The 13,668-nt window shown below is 41.1% G+C and overlaps 1 protein-coding gene across 1 annotated transcript; it reads right to left on the minus strand.

Moving 5' to 3' along the window:
- Window positions 1–87: 87 nt before the first annotated feature.
- cp110 (centriolar coiled-coil protein 110) lies at window positions 88–10,588 on the minus strand. The gene is made up of 10 exons (XM_071503402.1): window positions 10,097–10,588; window positions 9,416–9,541; window positions 6,609–9,270; window positions 6,263–6,390; window positions 4,083–4,184; window positions 3,470–3,586; window positions 3,167–3,268; window positions 2,883–2,999; window positions 1,828–1,910; window positions 88–1,486 (listed from the first exon to the last, which is right to left on the minus strand). Exons 1-10 carry the CDS (start codon window positions 10,226–10,228, stop codon window positions 1,327–1,329), a joined length of 3,729 nt encoding a protein of 1,242 aa, XP_071359503.1. The 5' UTR covers window positions 10,229–10,588; the 3' UTR covers window positions 88–1,326.
- Window positions 10,589–13,668: the final 3,080 nt, after the last annotated feature.

Raw genomic sequence — 13,668 nt, forward strand, 5'->3', positions numbered from 1 at the left:
AGCGGAAACCGGCCGCAGCGCCCTCTGCTGCTGGGAGTCCGCACATAGTCTTAATCTGTCCGAGCTTTCACAAACCTCACAGCAAAATTAGAGCATTAGAAAACATTTATTGCCAAACACATACAAATAAATAACAATTAAAACAGGTTCAAAATCCCCAAGAGTAGAAAACTGCAAAGGCTTAGGTGTGTTTTGGCTAATAAGTAATTCCAATACTCTTCTCTATTTAAGGCAGCACTTGGTAGTAAAACACTATTAAAGCCTTAGCATCAGCACCAACATCAAGCTGGATATTAACATTTAAATATGTGAGTACAAAAATACTATATATAGATCATACTAAGTGAGTTCAATATGTGCTAATACATCTGGAGATAGTCTGTTTTTGGTGGCAAGTAACCAGGCACATAAATACAAACAAAGTGGGTAATTACATGTGTGTGTCCAGCCTATAGAGCAGAGATTTAACATTGGGCAACAGGAAAAACACTGAAATGCACATTCAAGTAATTAACTGGTCAATAAAGCTTTTCCTGGTGGAAATCTTGACAGATGGTAGCGGGATAAGCACAGGTGTAATTAATGACCTTAGCCTCATGGTTGCACTCCATGGTTTTACTTGCATGTATACAAGTTGGAAACAATTAACCAAAGAGCGCTTATTCCATGACACAATGACTTGTCTGAGAAACTTCTAGAAGCCTGGTCCAGTAATTCAATAAAAAAATACAAATATTACAGCAAAGTATGAGAGAACTATATATAAAAAAAAATCTAGTGTTGCAGAAATATATTGTTGTGCTTTCCGGTGCTAATCATCTTGCAAGATCTACCCCCTGATCCCCAGGTTGGGAATCACTGGCCAACTGGATTGGAGCCATCATTAATGTTATTCATTATTGTGCCACTGCATTTCCTATGCTGTGAAAAAAGTTTACAGATCTTCTTTCAGGTGCAGTGCACAGAGTTTTAAAGGTGCTGCAAAAGAATTCCAGAGTGTTTTTGCCCACAAAACATTTTTCCCAGTAACATCTTCAGCATGAGTAAATTGAAAAGGACTGGTAAAGAATTTCTCTTGCAGACAGAGCGGTTGCAGTGAGGTTTTTTGAACTGTAGTCACTATAATAATATATACCCAGGATGAAGAGGGTAAAAAACACATTCCCCAGAACTCTGGATATGAAAAACAAAAATATGTTAGTCAGCAACAGGCATCACTTTGTGTCAAATTTCGATTTCAAAATTCTCAGATGATTAGTTATACAATAGTCATGTAATCGCTAGAGGCCTTATTAGGAGTCCTCACTGGGGCCAATTAGGAAACTGTCATCGGGGTCTAGTGGAGTAAGTGCTCTTGGGAATCCTCTGAGGATTTGCTCTGAACTGTCCTCGTTTGGTTTCCAGCGGCTGCTCAGCGGAGAATCCAGTCTTATGTCCAGTCCTCGTCACAACCCCCCTATGCTTTTCTGTTGCCTTTTTCTGGATCCTGGAGGTGAGAGAAGACAGCTTTAAGCTGCTGACAAAGCTACTGCCCAAGGAAAAAAAAAAAACATCTTACCCAATTGCACAAGACTTGGTACAAGATACAAGATTTATTGTTAATTAAAAAAAATAAGCGGAATGCTGCTGTTTAACTAGCTGTGATCAGGAATTTCAACCTCATTTAAAAATGTATGTGAAAAATCCAGTCAATCTTGTGCAGGTTTTGAATGGTTGGGTCCATATTTTATTAACTACTACATACTGACTGTGTCCACATGCGTTCTTATAAATGCAAACACCACAAAAAACACAAACTATTCACAGACACAGAACTAGGAAACTCACATCATTCCTCTCTTCCTCTCCAGCGACTTTTGTGTTGCAGCTGACAGAGAACTCTTTCCTCTGGGATGGCCTGTGTGTCCACTCTAAACAAGCACATACACACAAGCATAAACATCTATGTACAGAACAGATTAGTCTGTGCACTACCCACTAGGTATATCATAAAACTCATCACATTTGTCACATGTATAAATAGAAAGGAAATGTACACTGAAACAGTACATAATCAATATCTTAGTCCTTTCTGCCTACTTTAAGAAACTAAATTAACAACATAAGTACTGCATTTGAGACAGACTCAAAAACTTTATTAATCCCAAGGGCAATTCCTTTGCAGCTCACCCAGGCCATACAAACAATTTCAAAACTCACAGGTGAATTAATTATATGTCAGAGGCAACAGATGGATCAATACAAGTGAACGATGAGCAGTATGTAAAATGAACAAATAAAACATTTTCAAAAAATGTTTAGTTGCCTGATAGCAGAAGGAATGAAGTTCTTGGAGTAGTGGTTCACTCCCCTAAGGGGTACACTGTAACACCGGCCTGAGGGCATTACAGGGAACTCACTGGACAGAAAATGAGGCAACAGTGCTATCACCACCCACCAGAATCACAATGAAGCAATGTTAGGCAGTCATGGCAAGACAGTTGTGTTACACATCACACCTCTGATATTGGCATAGCTGCATGCAATATGTCAGCTTGTTTGGTTCATTGTAAACAAGGAAAGGCAGCATAATGAGGAGTAAAAAGGGCTGGTGTGAAATGTTGGAGCCCCAAAAGGTTTAGACAGTACTAAAAACATAATGGTATTTTGAATTTGAATGATTCCAACTGGATCATCCCAGTGGTGCACCTGGTGAAAGTGTTTCTATGTAACATTCAGCCCTAACCTTACAACTACAAGACTTTCCCAGCTTATACTTCTGCCAGTGTCTTTTTTTTTGGCATCATTTGTAACGTTTTCACTGTCTATAGCAAGAAACCACAACAACTCCTCCAATCTGTATGATTTTTTTTTCAGCTTGGCCGAGTTCCTGAAAAGGTTACCTGTCGTCTGAGCTCTCGCTCCCTGGCCAGCTCCCTGTCCCAGCTGATGAGCTGCATCCTCTCTCCGGCTGACAGGCTGAAGAATATGTCGTAGACCTCATAACGTGCAGCGCGCAGCTGGAGGGGCAAACAATTACAGAGCTGACGATGGGTTGAATGAACGCGTGTAATCACAATCTCTGTTGTGGTAACTGCTAATGGAGGGAATAATTGCCCAGTTGTCAGCATAGAAGAGAAGTGGAGAGAGGTTAACAGATGTTTACAACATGTGTTTGCTTGTTTACCTGCAGAGTGACTCTCTCCTGCAGTAAGAGGTCCTGTCTGCTACAGAACTCTCCTCTGCCGGGGCTCTGCTGCTGGATGGCCTGCAGAAACTGCTGCGTGTCCTACAAATCCAAACACACACACACACACACACACACACACACACACACACACACACACACACACACACACACACACACACACACACACACACACGTTGTATGTCTCCCAGTTTCACCTGTAATCAGCATGTGTTTGTTCATTGTATGACAATAAGACAGAGTGCTGCAAGAGGCAGATGTGACACTGCTGTCTCTACTTACTCTGATGGTGCGCACCAGCTGCGCCACTCTCTCCGTCCTCAGTAACCTGCGAGTTAAAAAACCTCTAATGGCTGCTGACAGCAGGGGGCGGTAGCGCTCTGACAGCGGGCTGGAGGGCTGAGGAAGAGGATGAAGAGGGGAGAACGAGTAATGAGAGGGGTGAATAATGAGGACCAGAGGGGAAGACAGAGGAGAATGCTAATTCCACCAATGACAACCAATTAATTTCCCATGCAGATTCTCAAGGTCTTTTGGTTGGCATCTGTTTAGCGCATCAACGCAAGTGGACTCACAGCTCATCATTATAATAGGAAATAATAAAAAGAATAATAAGCAGCTGATGTGCTGTCACTCACTTGTTGATTCTAGAACTGTTGCATTAAAGGGACATGTTTGTTAAACAAATGTAGTCTAACTGATGCTGAGCTGTTGTTCTGGGGTAGATACTGGAGAGAACTAAGAGGTGACAGAGGTTACTGATGAGGGATCAGACATCGAGGGGGAACTATCTGTTTCAGCCAACTGGTGATGAATAAAAATCCTGTGGATACAAGGATAAGCAGGACAAGCTTTTTGCATCACTGACATTAGTGAACAAATGTGATGGTAATACCTGAGAGAGGGTAGAAAAGGTCAGCGTGTCCCTGAGACGTGAGGTTGACATGGAGCAGGGGAAGGACATGCTCTGGAGGAGATGGTAACGCTCCGCTAACGCCTGAGAGAGAGACAAAGAGAGACAGACAGGAGGAGGACATAAGGGTGGAGGGACGGAATAAGAGAAGAAATGTGTGTGTCCGTGTGCAGGCACGCACGTGTGCATTTGGGAGCAGGCAAGGTTGGAAAATATTGAATTGGAAAGACAGCAAATTAAGCAGGAGGAAGAAATTAATTGAGGGTAGAGAGAAAGAGACAGAAGGGGAGAGATGGGGCACAGAGGCAAGAGGGACGAAATGAGAGAGGGAGCAGAGGAGGAGAGGGATGACGGGGATGATGAGACAGGAGAGATGGAGAAAATTAATACACCCAGAGAGTAAAAATGATGTTGGAGGAGGTATGAGACAAAACAAAGAGAGGGATGAGAGGAGAGGAAAAAAAGAGGAGAAGGATAAGGGACCATTAGCGGTGGCACTCGGCGGGACGATCTGGCACTTAACCACAGACGCTCATGAATTAAACAAATTATCCTTTCCCTTTCTGTGTCAATTCCCTTGGCCCCCTCCTCCCTTTACCAGAGAGTCCAGCCAGCTCATACTCCCATCACATCACAAATGATGGAGGGACAGAGGGGAGTCGAAAAGAAGTCTTTTTATTAAACAGCTTATGTTAATTATATTGTTGTTAAGGATACATAAATTAAACAGAGACTGTGATTAATAGGGCAAGGACACTGGCCAAGAACAAATACAGACACGAGCTGAAGAAACAAGAACTGGTTGCCAGTGAACAGCAGGCGTCCTTGAAGTCTCTCTCTCTCTCTCTCTCTCTCTCTCTCTCTCTCTCTCTCTCTCTCTCTCTCTCTCTCACACACACACACACACACACAGGCAACCATGCCAGCACGCCTCTTAGGGATGAAATGAAACATTTATGGTAGAATCCCTGTGTGTTTTTTTTTCACTGAGGAGTCTGAGGGTCTCTTGTAATGAGCAGATGTCTGTAGTCTGCCCACGACCCAGGTCTCCAAATGCACACTCTAACAGGTAGGCCGACAACATGTGTGTGTGTGTGTGCCCACTCACATGTGTAACAGTGCCAGAGCCTTTCAAATGTTTGCTTCTAGTTTTAAAAGAATATTTAGGGTCACAGTTGTATCACAGCTTAGTGAATTAGTTGAAAACTCTCACAGTCCATTCTCATTTTAAAACGATGGAAACACTAGGTTGGACATTAATTCTTAATTTCTTGTAGGTGACTTTGTGTGGAGTCAAAATCCCTGGTAGAGTGAATTATGGCATCTGAACAGGAATTACATAGTGCATCACGTACAGCAATACATGATGCAATCTCATGCAAGAAGCGGACCAATGGGATAGAGGAAATGTCAATGACTGTGTTGAACCATTTTTAGAGTTATAATAAAAGTTCGGTAGTTTCTGTGTTGCACAAACATGTAATTTCAGGTTGTCTTTCATTTTTCATTTCATTTCAGTCAAGATGAAAAGTTAAAGGATAAGACTGGCAATATTCAATGTTGGTCTTGTTGTAAAAACAAATCCATAACCTCAAAACAGTTTAAATTTATTTTCCTGTCTGTTGTGCTCATTCTCAAGCCTGTTTGTGTGCTGACACACATCGTTAAAAAAGGCTCACACTTTACTGTGTTGGAGATTTCGTTTCAAATGGATAAAATTATTAGTTTTTGTCCACAAATCTATGCTCAATAACCCATAATGACAAAGAGAAATCCATTTAAAATGTAAAACTGTGATCTCTGCAAGATACAGAGTACAAAATGCCACTGACCAAGCATGTTTATTCTTGCTGCATGCTGGCCTTGTAACAAAAGCTATCTGTCATATTCCAATGTGCATCTGCAAGACTGTCTTGTAAGCTGTTCTGACAACATCTATTCGCTACAGTACATACCTAAAATGTACAAGGTTTGTTTGGAGATAGCCAGCTAGAGGTTAAGATTACAGCTGTATTGTCAGATAAAGCTCCAAAAAGGCAGCAGTAGACTCCTGCCACCTATTATTTGGCTTCATACATCATTATTTTAATATTTGTTTGTTTAGTTGTTTGTTTAATAACCTCTACTTCACCCCGTTTTACCAACCCATCCTACTGTCTCACCTGGAGTAGTTCTTCCTGTTGTCTCCTGTGCTCATCTTGCAGGGCTCTGACCTGAGCAGCATGGGCCTGTTTCAGTTGCTCTTGCTTGTCCTTTTGACTGCCATGGCCTTCATACCACTGCACTGCAGCTAAGACCAGTGAGTACAACAATAGGTTGTCAGATATAAAGATATAAAAAAAAAAACGGTTAGCAAGACAAAATTCTGACGAATATAGCAGAAGGGTTTAAGACCATGTGTCATGGAGGGCAGAAAACAGTATGCAGCACTGCAGTGAAAACATCAATTCTTTCAGCCCTTCATGGCGCACATTTTGATACCCCTGTCCTTCCCCGTCCTGGTCTTACCTCTAGGAGTACTGGAGCTGGGTCTGACCACACAACCTGCTCCTCCGTTGGTATCTGCACTCGTTTCCTGGGTCTCTTCTGTTGTGTGCATGAGCAGCCTCCGTTTGACCTTGGATACCTCACCCTGCCCTTCACCCCCACTCTCCGGGGTCAGGTGCTTCTCCTGAACAAGGTGACCTTTTGAGCCCAGGTCCGACCCTGACCCCTCGAGGAGCCACAGGCCAGATGGTTTGTCCACATCATACGACAGGTTGAGAGATGGAGAGCGAGTAGAGTCATGACGTTCCACGGCCATCTCATTCCTCCTTTCCACTGGATGGTTACTGCTATCCGAAAGCACTGACACGTTACACGGAACCGCGGTTTTAGATGGAACATTTCTGAATGCCCCAGGAATACGCATCTGCTGTGCTGTAGACAGGATACATTTAGCTGGTGGCTGCTGCGTTCTATAGCTGCCATGCAGTCCATAACTCCTTGTAAGTCCTTCTTTACTTGTTCCTTTTTCCTTTACTCTCTCTGCAGCTAAGGTTTTGACCAGCCTGATCTCTCTTAAATTAATTTCCTCTTTTCCTTTTTCCTGCATGATAAGATCAACATCATCTGTGTCACTGAATACTGATTCAGGTCCTGTATCTTCATGCATTTTTTTGCTATTGTCGAACGATTGTGTTCTTGGCCACTCCCTGTGTTCTGCAACACCTCTATCAACATCACTATCTCTTAGCTTGTCCTCCCAATAGTCACAATCATTTTGACCTAGCTGCATGTGTTGATCATTTTTACTTTGCTCAGAGTGTGTAGCACCTTTAAAACTGAACTCACTTTGCGTGTTGCTGTCAGATTGGCTGTGATTCTCTAAGTTTTCTTTTACTGTGGACTCCAGATCTGAGATCAGAACTTTTAGACTGGACAGGTTTGACTCGAGCTGATCTATGTGCGCCGAACTCTTGGCTAAAACGTTTGTAACATTGCCTTCAACCATGAGATTCACAGTGGAAGGAACTGCTGTGTGACTGTTTTGATGTCCCAGGTTACTTTCATCTTCAGCATTGAGGTCTTCATTCAAATCACTATTGACCACAATTTTCCCCTTTGAGGTCTTGGCCCCATCAACAGGTTCTCCATTTCTGATACTGACTTTGCTTTTGCAATGAACAGGACTCGTACAGAAATTAGGTGCTGGGATAGTGTGATATTTTCCTACTCCTTTAAGATCACCTTTGGGACAGGTGACAATCTGCTCACTTGTCAAGTGAATGGCTTCATGGGCTGGGGAGGCTTCTGTTGACACGGGCTGTTGTTGGATGAAGGTGCTGATTTGTTTAAGCTCCGTTATGACCTCTTGCGAACTGTTCAGCTTATTATTTTTGAAAGTTTCTTCCTCAACTCTAGTCATTTCCTTAGAATTTCCATCCCCTGGTAAATGAGTGCTTTCGTATTTTACATTACTCTTTTTCCCCATGAACTCACTTTCAATGATCCTCTCATTTTCCCAGGATTTCTTTAATGAAGTTTCCGTTGTCAGAGTTAAAGTGTCTCTCCTCTCTTTAGTTTTCGTCCCCTCTACATTCATTGTCGCCTTGTAAGGGGACTCGTCATTCTCCTTATCAGAGAGGCTCTGCTCCTCTGCCCTTGCTCTTGACTGTTCTTGAGTCCTCTGCTGGATTTTAGTGTTTTTGGCTTGGTTCCTAAGCATCCGCTGGTGCCGCCGATACTCCTGAGATTTCTTCAGCAAGGCCTGGAGGCTCAGACGATAAGGCTCCTCAGATGGCTTTGCTTCATCTACATGGTTGTCTGCTGGTTCTGTTTCTGTGGGTTCGTGCTGACTATGCAGTTCTGTTGGAGAGTGATGAGTGATTAATGTCTCTGATAATACTGGATTATCTGAAAAGCCAGTGTTGTCTGATGAAGAGACTGGAACCTCACTTGTCTCCAAAATGTGATCTTTGTTAAGGTCAAGTACTGTAGTAGAGGGAGGGTTATCTCCACTCTCTGTGCTCTCGAGATGACTTTCAGATATTTCTGCTGGTAAGTGGTTACATTTGACTGAATCCTCCTGGAATGAGGTGCAACATATGTCTGTCGATGCTGTGACGTTATTACAGAATAATGGCTCCAGTCCACTCCTCTCTAATTCCTCTCCATCTATAGGAGGGTGGCTAATAATTTCTGGCATCTTGGCAATTGTGTGTGAGGTGCTGTGAAGGAAAAAGCCACCAATACTATAGGCACCCTCTGAGGAGCCAAAGCCGTGGCTCTCACTCCCTGCATCAATCATTCCAGAGACACCGATGGTGTTTCCAACATTGTCGTAGGTCACGTAACCTGAGGATAGCGACTGATGGCTCGCACCATTAAGGGAACTTGGCTGTGATCCCCGTTGGCTGTCATGTTGGTCAACAAGGCATCCCTCATGGTAACTTTGCTGAGCTATCGCATCAGAAGTGAAAAAGGCACTATACATCGTTGATGTCACTGGAAGAAAAGAAAGCCCATCCTTTCCTTGCTTTAAAGGGGGTGGCGAGAGTGACAGACTATCATTTGTTCCAATAAACAAATTACTCTTTGACACTGATCCTCCTCTGGTGTTGTGAGAACATAAAGATTTTGTGTTCTCTGACTCCTGAAGCAACTCATCCAGTGTTGGTGTCTTCCTCAGCTGCAATTTATAAGAGAAATGACAGAAAATACTGTCTGATGATGACTCTATTCATTCAAAAGAAAAACTGTAATGTAGGAACACAAATAGAGGCATATATTTGGCTGGCAAAGAAGATAGCTGAAAAGGGCAGGACTTTAGTTACCTGAACACTGTGCAGGATGGTTTGCACAAAGGCCATTCTTGGATCATCTTTCAACTTTCTGTGGCGAGCAGCTTTCTGTGCTGCATCTCTGTGTCGCTGCATCTCCTCTCTCTGCTCTCCTGAGAGCTGTTATCATCAGAAAGCAAACATGGGGTGTCATTCACACTTCACACAAAGGCTGCAACTAAAGATTATTTTCAAGTTATTCTCTTCAATATATTTTGATTCATTGACTGTTTGGTCCATGCAGTGTACAGAAACAGTGAAAAATGCATATCAAAAATTCCCAGAAACCCAGGTCACTTCTTTAAATAACTTGTTTCGTCTGACCAACAGTCTAAAACCCAGAAACATTAAATTTACAAACGATCGTGGGCATTGCTAACCTAGCATCTGACAAGTTAGAAGAATGTGTGGCATTCTCCATATCATTGTGAATGTAACTGACTTCAATAAATACCTTATTATCAAACCGATGATCATTTTCTGTCGATTGACTGATTGTTTCAGGCCTCTTTTACGAAAAACAACCGGTTATAGCATGACAGTGCAATATCTACACAACACAGAGAGCCAGCACAGTGGTGGAGCCTTCTGTAGTTTTATTGTGTCTTGTTAGCTAAAATTAAAACTCACAGGGTTAATGATTTTAATAGGAATGACATAAAACCGAGCTCATACCAGGGGAGGAAGGATGGGTCGTCCATAGACGCGGATGAGTGAGGATGCAGGTGAAGGTCTGCTGTGTTCCTCCTCCTCACTTTTCCTCAGCTGGGTTAGACAACGCTGCACAAACTTGTCGTAGTCCTCCATCAAGTTACATCAGGATACGTTAGGTAGTAACGTTAGATAGTTTAAGGTATAACTAACATGAAAATATTAACGTTATCGTGTTGTCTTTGTTAACGTTAGCTGCCGAGCTGTAACGCTAGCTAGCTAATCTAGATAGCTAAAGCGCGGCTGTTAGCATTTACTACCAAAGTTGGTAACGTCAAAATACAGTAAAGCAGTCAGAGAACAAAACTAACCAATATGAGAGCAGCTCTGCAATGTTACTTCTGAAGGACAAGCAGCAGAAAAAAGTCCCATGAGCTACGAAACAAAAGTCTCCATCAGGATGGATCAGTGTTTACATTTTTACCCGCCTCTCCTCCCGGAGTAACAGACAGTGACAGTTGGAGAACGCCGAGGGGCTCAGAAAACCCGGAGTGGATTTCCGGCGTGGACGTGGATTTACTGAATAATTAAACAACGAATATGCACATTTAAAGTACAAAGCATAACTTTAACTAACAGATAATTATATAATATTAACCAAACACATATAACCTGTTATCCTTTGTCGACGATATTTCCGCGAAGGTTGTATCAATAACGGATAAATTGTAATAGCGCTCCATGTTTTTGCAGGATCCAGGCCGGTCTGAGATAAAGGGAGCGGATGATAACTTGATACTGCCACCTACAGACCGGACGGGCTGAACAAAGACACTAGAAAATAATATTGGAATATAAAGTTGGGGATACAAATTGTGCCTTTGATTGCTTTCTCTTTTTTAATACAGCAGCAGCAGAGACTTAAGAGCGAAAAATGATTCGTACTGGTTCTGTAAAAAGGCTGTTAGTGGCAACTGATTCATTCTTTTAATTCTCATGCATGCAGAGATTTATTTCATGACAAAAAAGAAAGAATGAATGACTGTCTAATAGGAATTATACTAAGCTGCTAAATGAATTGTAAATGTGCTTAAAAGACTCTAGAATTCATATTTTTAGCTCAGCACCATGTTAATAATAATACCAAACAAAATAAAGTAGTCATAAACTATTATTCCTATATTTCTTAATTACACAAGACACACAAAAGCTGTTCCATTTTAAAACATGTTTATTGGTCATATACAAAATAAAGTAAGCTGTTTATCAACAAACATACAGTATATACATCAATAAATTAAACGATGCATCAGACCGATGATGAAACAGTTAATTTCATGATTACCAGTACCTTGTCATCATCACTTACATATCTACAAATTGCAAAAAAAAAGTACAATAATTTAGTTGAAGATAAATACTTACAAAGACTGTCACATTTTAAGTATTTTCCCATAGAAAGTACTGTCGTAGAATAATTTATTACACCCCATACAGAAATATTACAAAACACAGAATTTCCTATTACAAGGGCTTTTCTTCTATAGCTTTAAACCGACCGTTATATACTTTTAGAAACACAAAAATATTCCAGCTCCCCAGAGCAACCTGGCCAAATGCTTACCAGCAGACACATGTGGTTTGATGGGAAAAAGTGTTGAATTAGCCAGCTGGCTAACACTGGAACATTTACAGTAATGTGGATTAATGTGCATTGTCCCTAGATAAATGAATGAAATAGATGGAAATAAAATTAGGGAGACTGTTACAAAAAAATAAGTTAATATAAGGTGATACCTGAACTCTGGGTATGATTTTATGTTCGAGATTAAAGACAACTGAAGAGGGCAGGGGCAGCAGAGAGTGAGCGGGAACAGCACAAGGTGGTGACCAAACAAACATTATTATTGATGAAAAAAAAAAAAAAAAAAACCTAAATGATCAAAGGAATCCTTGCTTCATTCACTCTCATCGATCAGCGTCGGACGTGGGTTAAAGGACTTTTAGAGTCCAGTGGCGTGATTCACTAGACGGGAAAACAACTAAATGACTGCATACCGATTGGCCCTGCAGCAAGATAAGGAGTTAATGATTTGCATCTTCCAGAAGAATCAGATGTTTTGAAGAAGGGCTGGCTGAGTTCAGACACTTTGTAAAAAGGGGTAGGATCAGTGGGGTGAGAAATGGGTAAGAGTTTTATCAGATATGTCTCCACCACTCCTCTCTGCCTCTGTAAAATATTAATAGAGGTGGTTTAGGAGTGGTTGCTTGGGTTTGTGGGGAAATGTCTTTTCATAAGGAGGCTATGACCTCTGTACAGGCAGCAGAAAAATAAGGTCACCGTGCCTTACAAGCTCATAAACTCTGTTATGAAAAGCCACCAAGCTGCCCTGTCTGAAGATCACTAAAGGTCATTGCTGTCATCTGATCATGTCTGCTGAGTGAAAATTAGGATTGAACTTCTGTAATGTTTCACCTCATTTGTTTAAATACCCAACAAATTGCTTGCTTCACATTGAAGAAATACTAAAACCCAAAGATATTTGAGTCTGGAAGACAAAAAGAATGAGATTGTTAAGTTTGACTGGAGGCTTTGCATGACAGCTACAGTATATTTTGCATCCTGTTTTCTTCTGAATTGGCAGAGGATAAAAATATTTCATGTTTTCACAGTTAATTGTTAAGTGACATTGGGAAAAAGCAGGGTAAGCCACAACACATAGGCCAGATTTAACAGAGACAAACTGACGCTGGCATTTATAACCAAGTATAAAATGCTAAACACTCTGTATATAAGCTCTTTAACCTTGTCACATCACACTGTACCTGTGATTATAAAACAGACAACTTGACACAACGACTACAATAGCATCACTCCCCCTGTGTGGCAGGAGTTCTAATTTTGCCCTACACAGTTTGCATAATCAGAGATGTCTATTTAACAGCAGCCACCATGATGACACGCTTATGTTTACATAGTATGCATCCTTTTTAAACTAGAGAAGCATAAAAAGTACAAAGTAGGTGAAAACATATTGTCTGACCGTGGCACATACAGTGCGTACAGCTTGACAAGTTCCAGGTTTCATATTTTCACATTGACACAAGCCTAATCTTAGCACACTGTGCTTCTTCCTATTTTATGTCACATGACCACACACATCACATAGGACTTGCTGGTAAAAAAAACTGAAAAACCACATTTAACAAGTAAATGTAAAGATAGGCAGGAAGCAACAGAGTGACAGACAGAATATATGAAAAAAAAAAAAAAAAAATCCAGTATAAAATCAAATAATAGCATTCTGCCCATAAAAACAGAGAAATACATAAATACAATGGGCATGATACCTATATATGTTTGTAGCTGAATACCATGGAGTATATTCCTGTGATAAGACATTTAAAAAAATGTACTGGACATTTTCTATTGACATTTGTAGTTCTCTGGTTTCACGGTTGACTGAACATGCAAATGGTTATCATTGTAAAGATTATGGAGAAATAATATTTAAAAATCTCAAACCCATTCCCTTCCTATGCTTTATGCTCATTGATCACCTGTTTGAATGCTGTTTTATATTAATGTACTGTAC

The sequence above is a fragment of the Trachinotus anak genome, unplaced genomic scaffold, assembly GCF_046630095.1.
Source record: "Trachinotus anak isolate AG129_WGS33_773 ecotype Australia unplaced genomic scaffold, CSIRO_AGI_Tana_v1 ptg000019l, whole genome shotgun sequence".
NCBI classification, from domain to species: domain Eukaryota; kingdom Metazoa; phylum Chordata; class Actinopteri; order Carangiformes; family Carangidae; genus Trachinotus; species Trachinotus anak.

What these genes read in the sequence shown, in the direction of transcription:
- cp110 (XM_071503402.1), bottom strand. Translation starts at nt 10,228, where the DNA reads ATGGAGGACTACGACAAGTTTGTGCAGCGTTGTCTAACCCAGCTGAGG. An exon ending in GACCCATCCTTCCTCCCCTG is followed by an intron (nt 9,542 to 10,096) that starts GTATGAGCTCGG and finishes TGATGATAACAG; the next exon opens with CTCTCAGGAGAGCAGAGAGA. An exon ending in CAGCTCCAGTACTCCTAGAG is followed by an intron (nt 6,391 to 6,608) that starts GTAAGACCAGGA and finishes CACTGGTCTTAG; the next exon opens with CTGCAGTGCAGTGGTATGAA.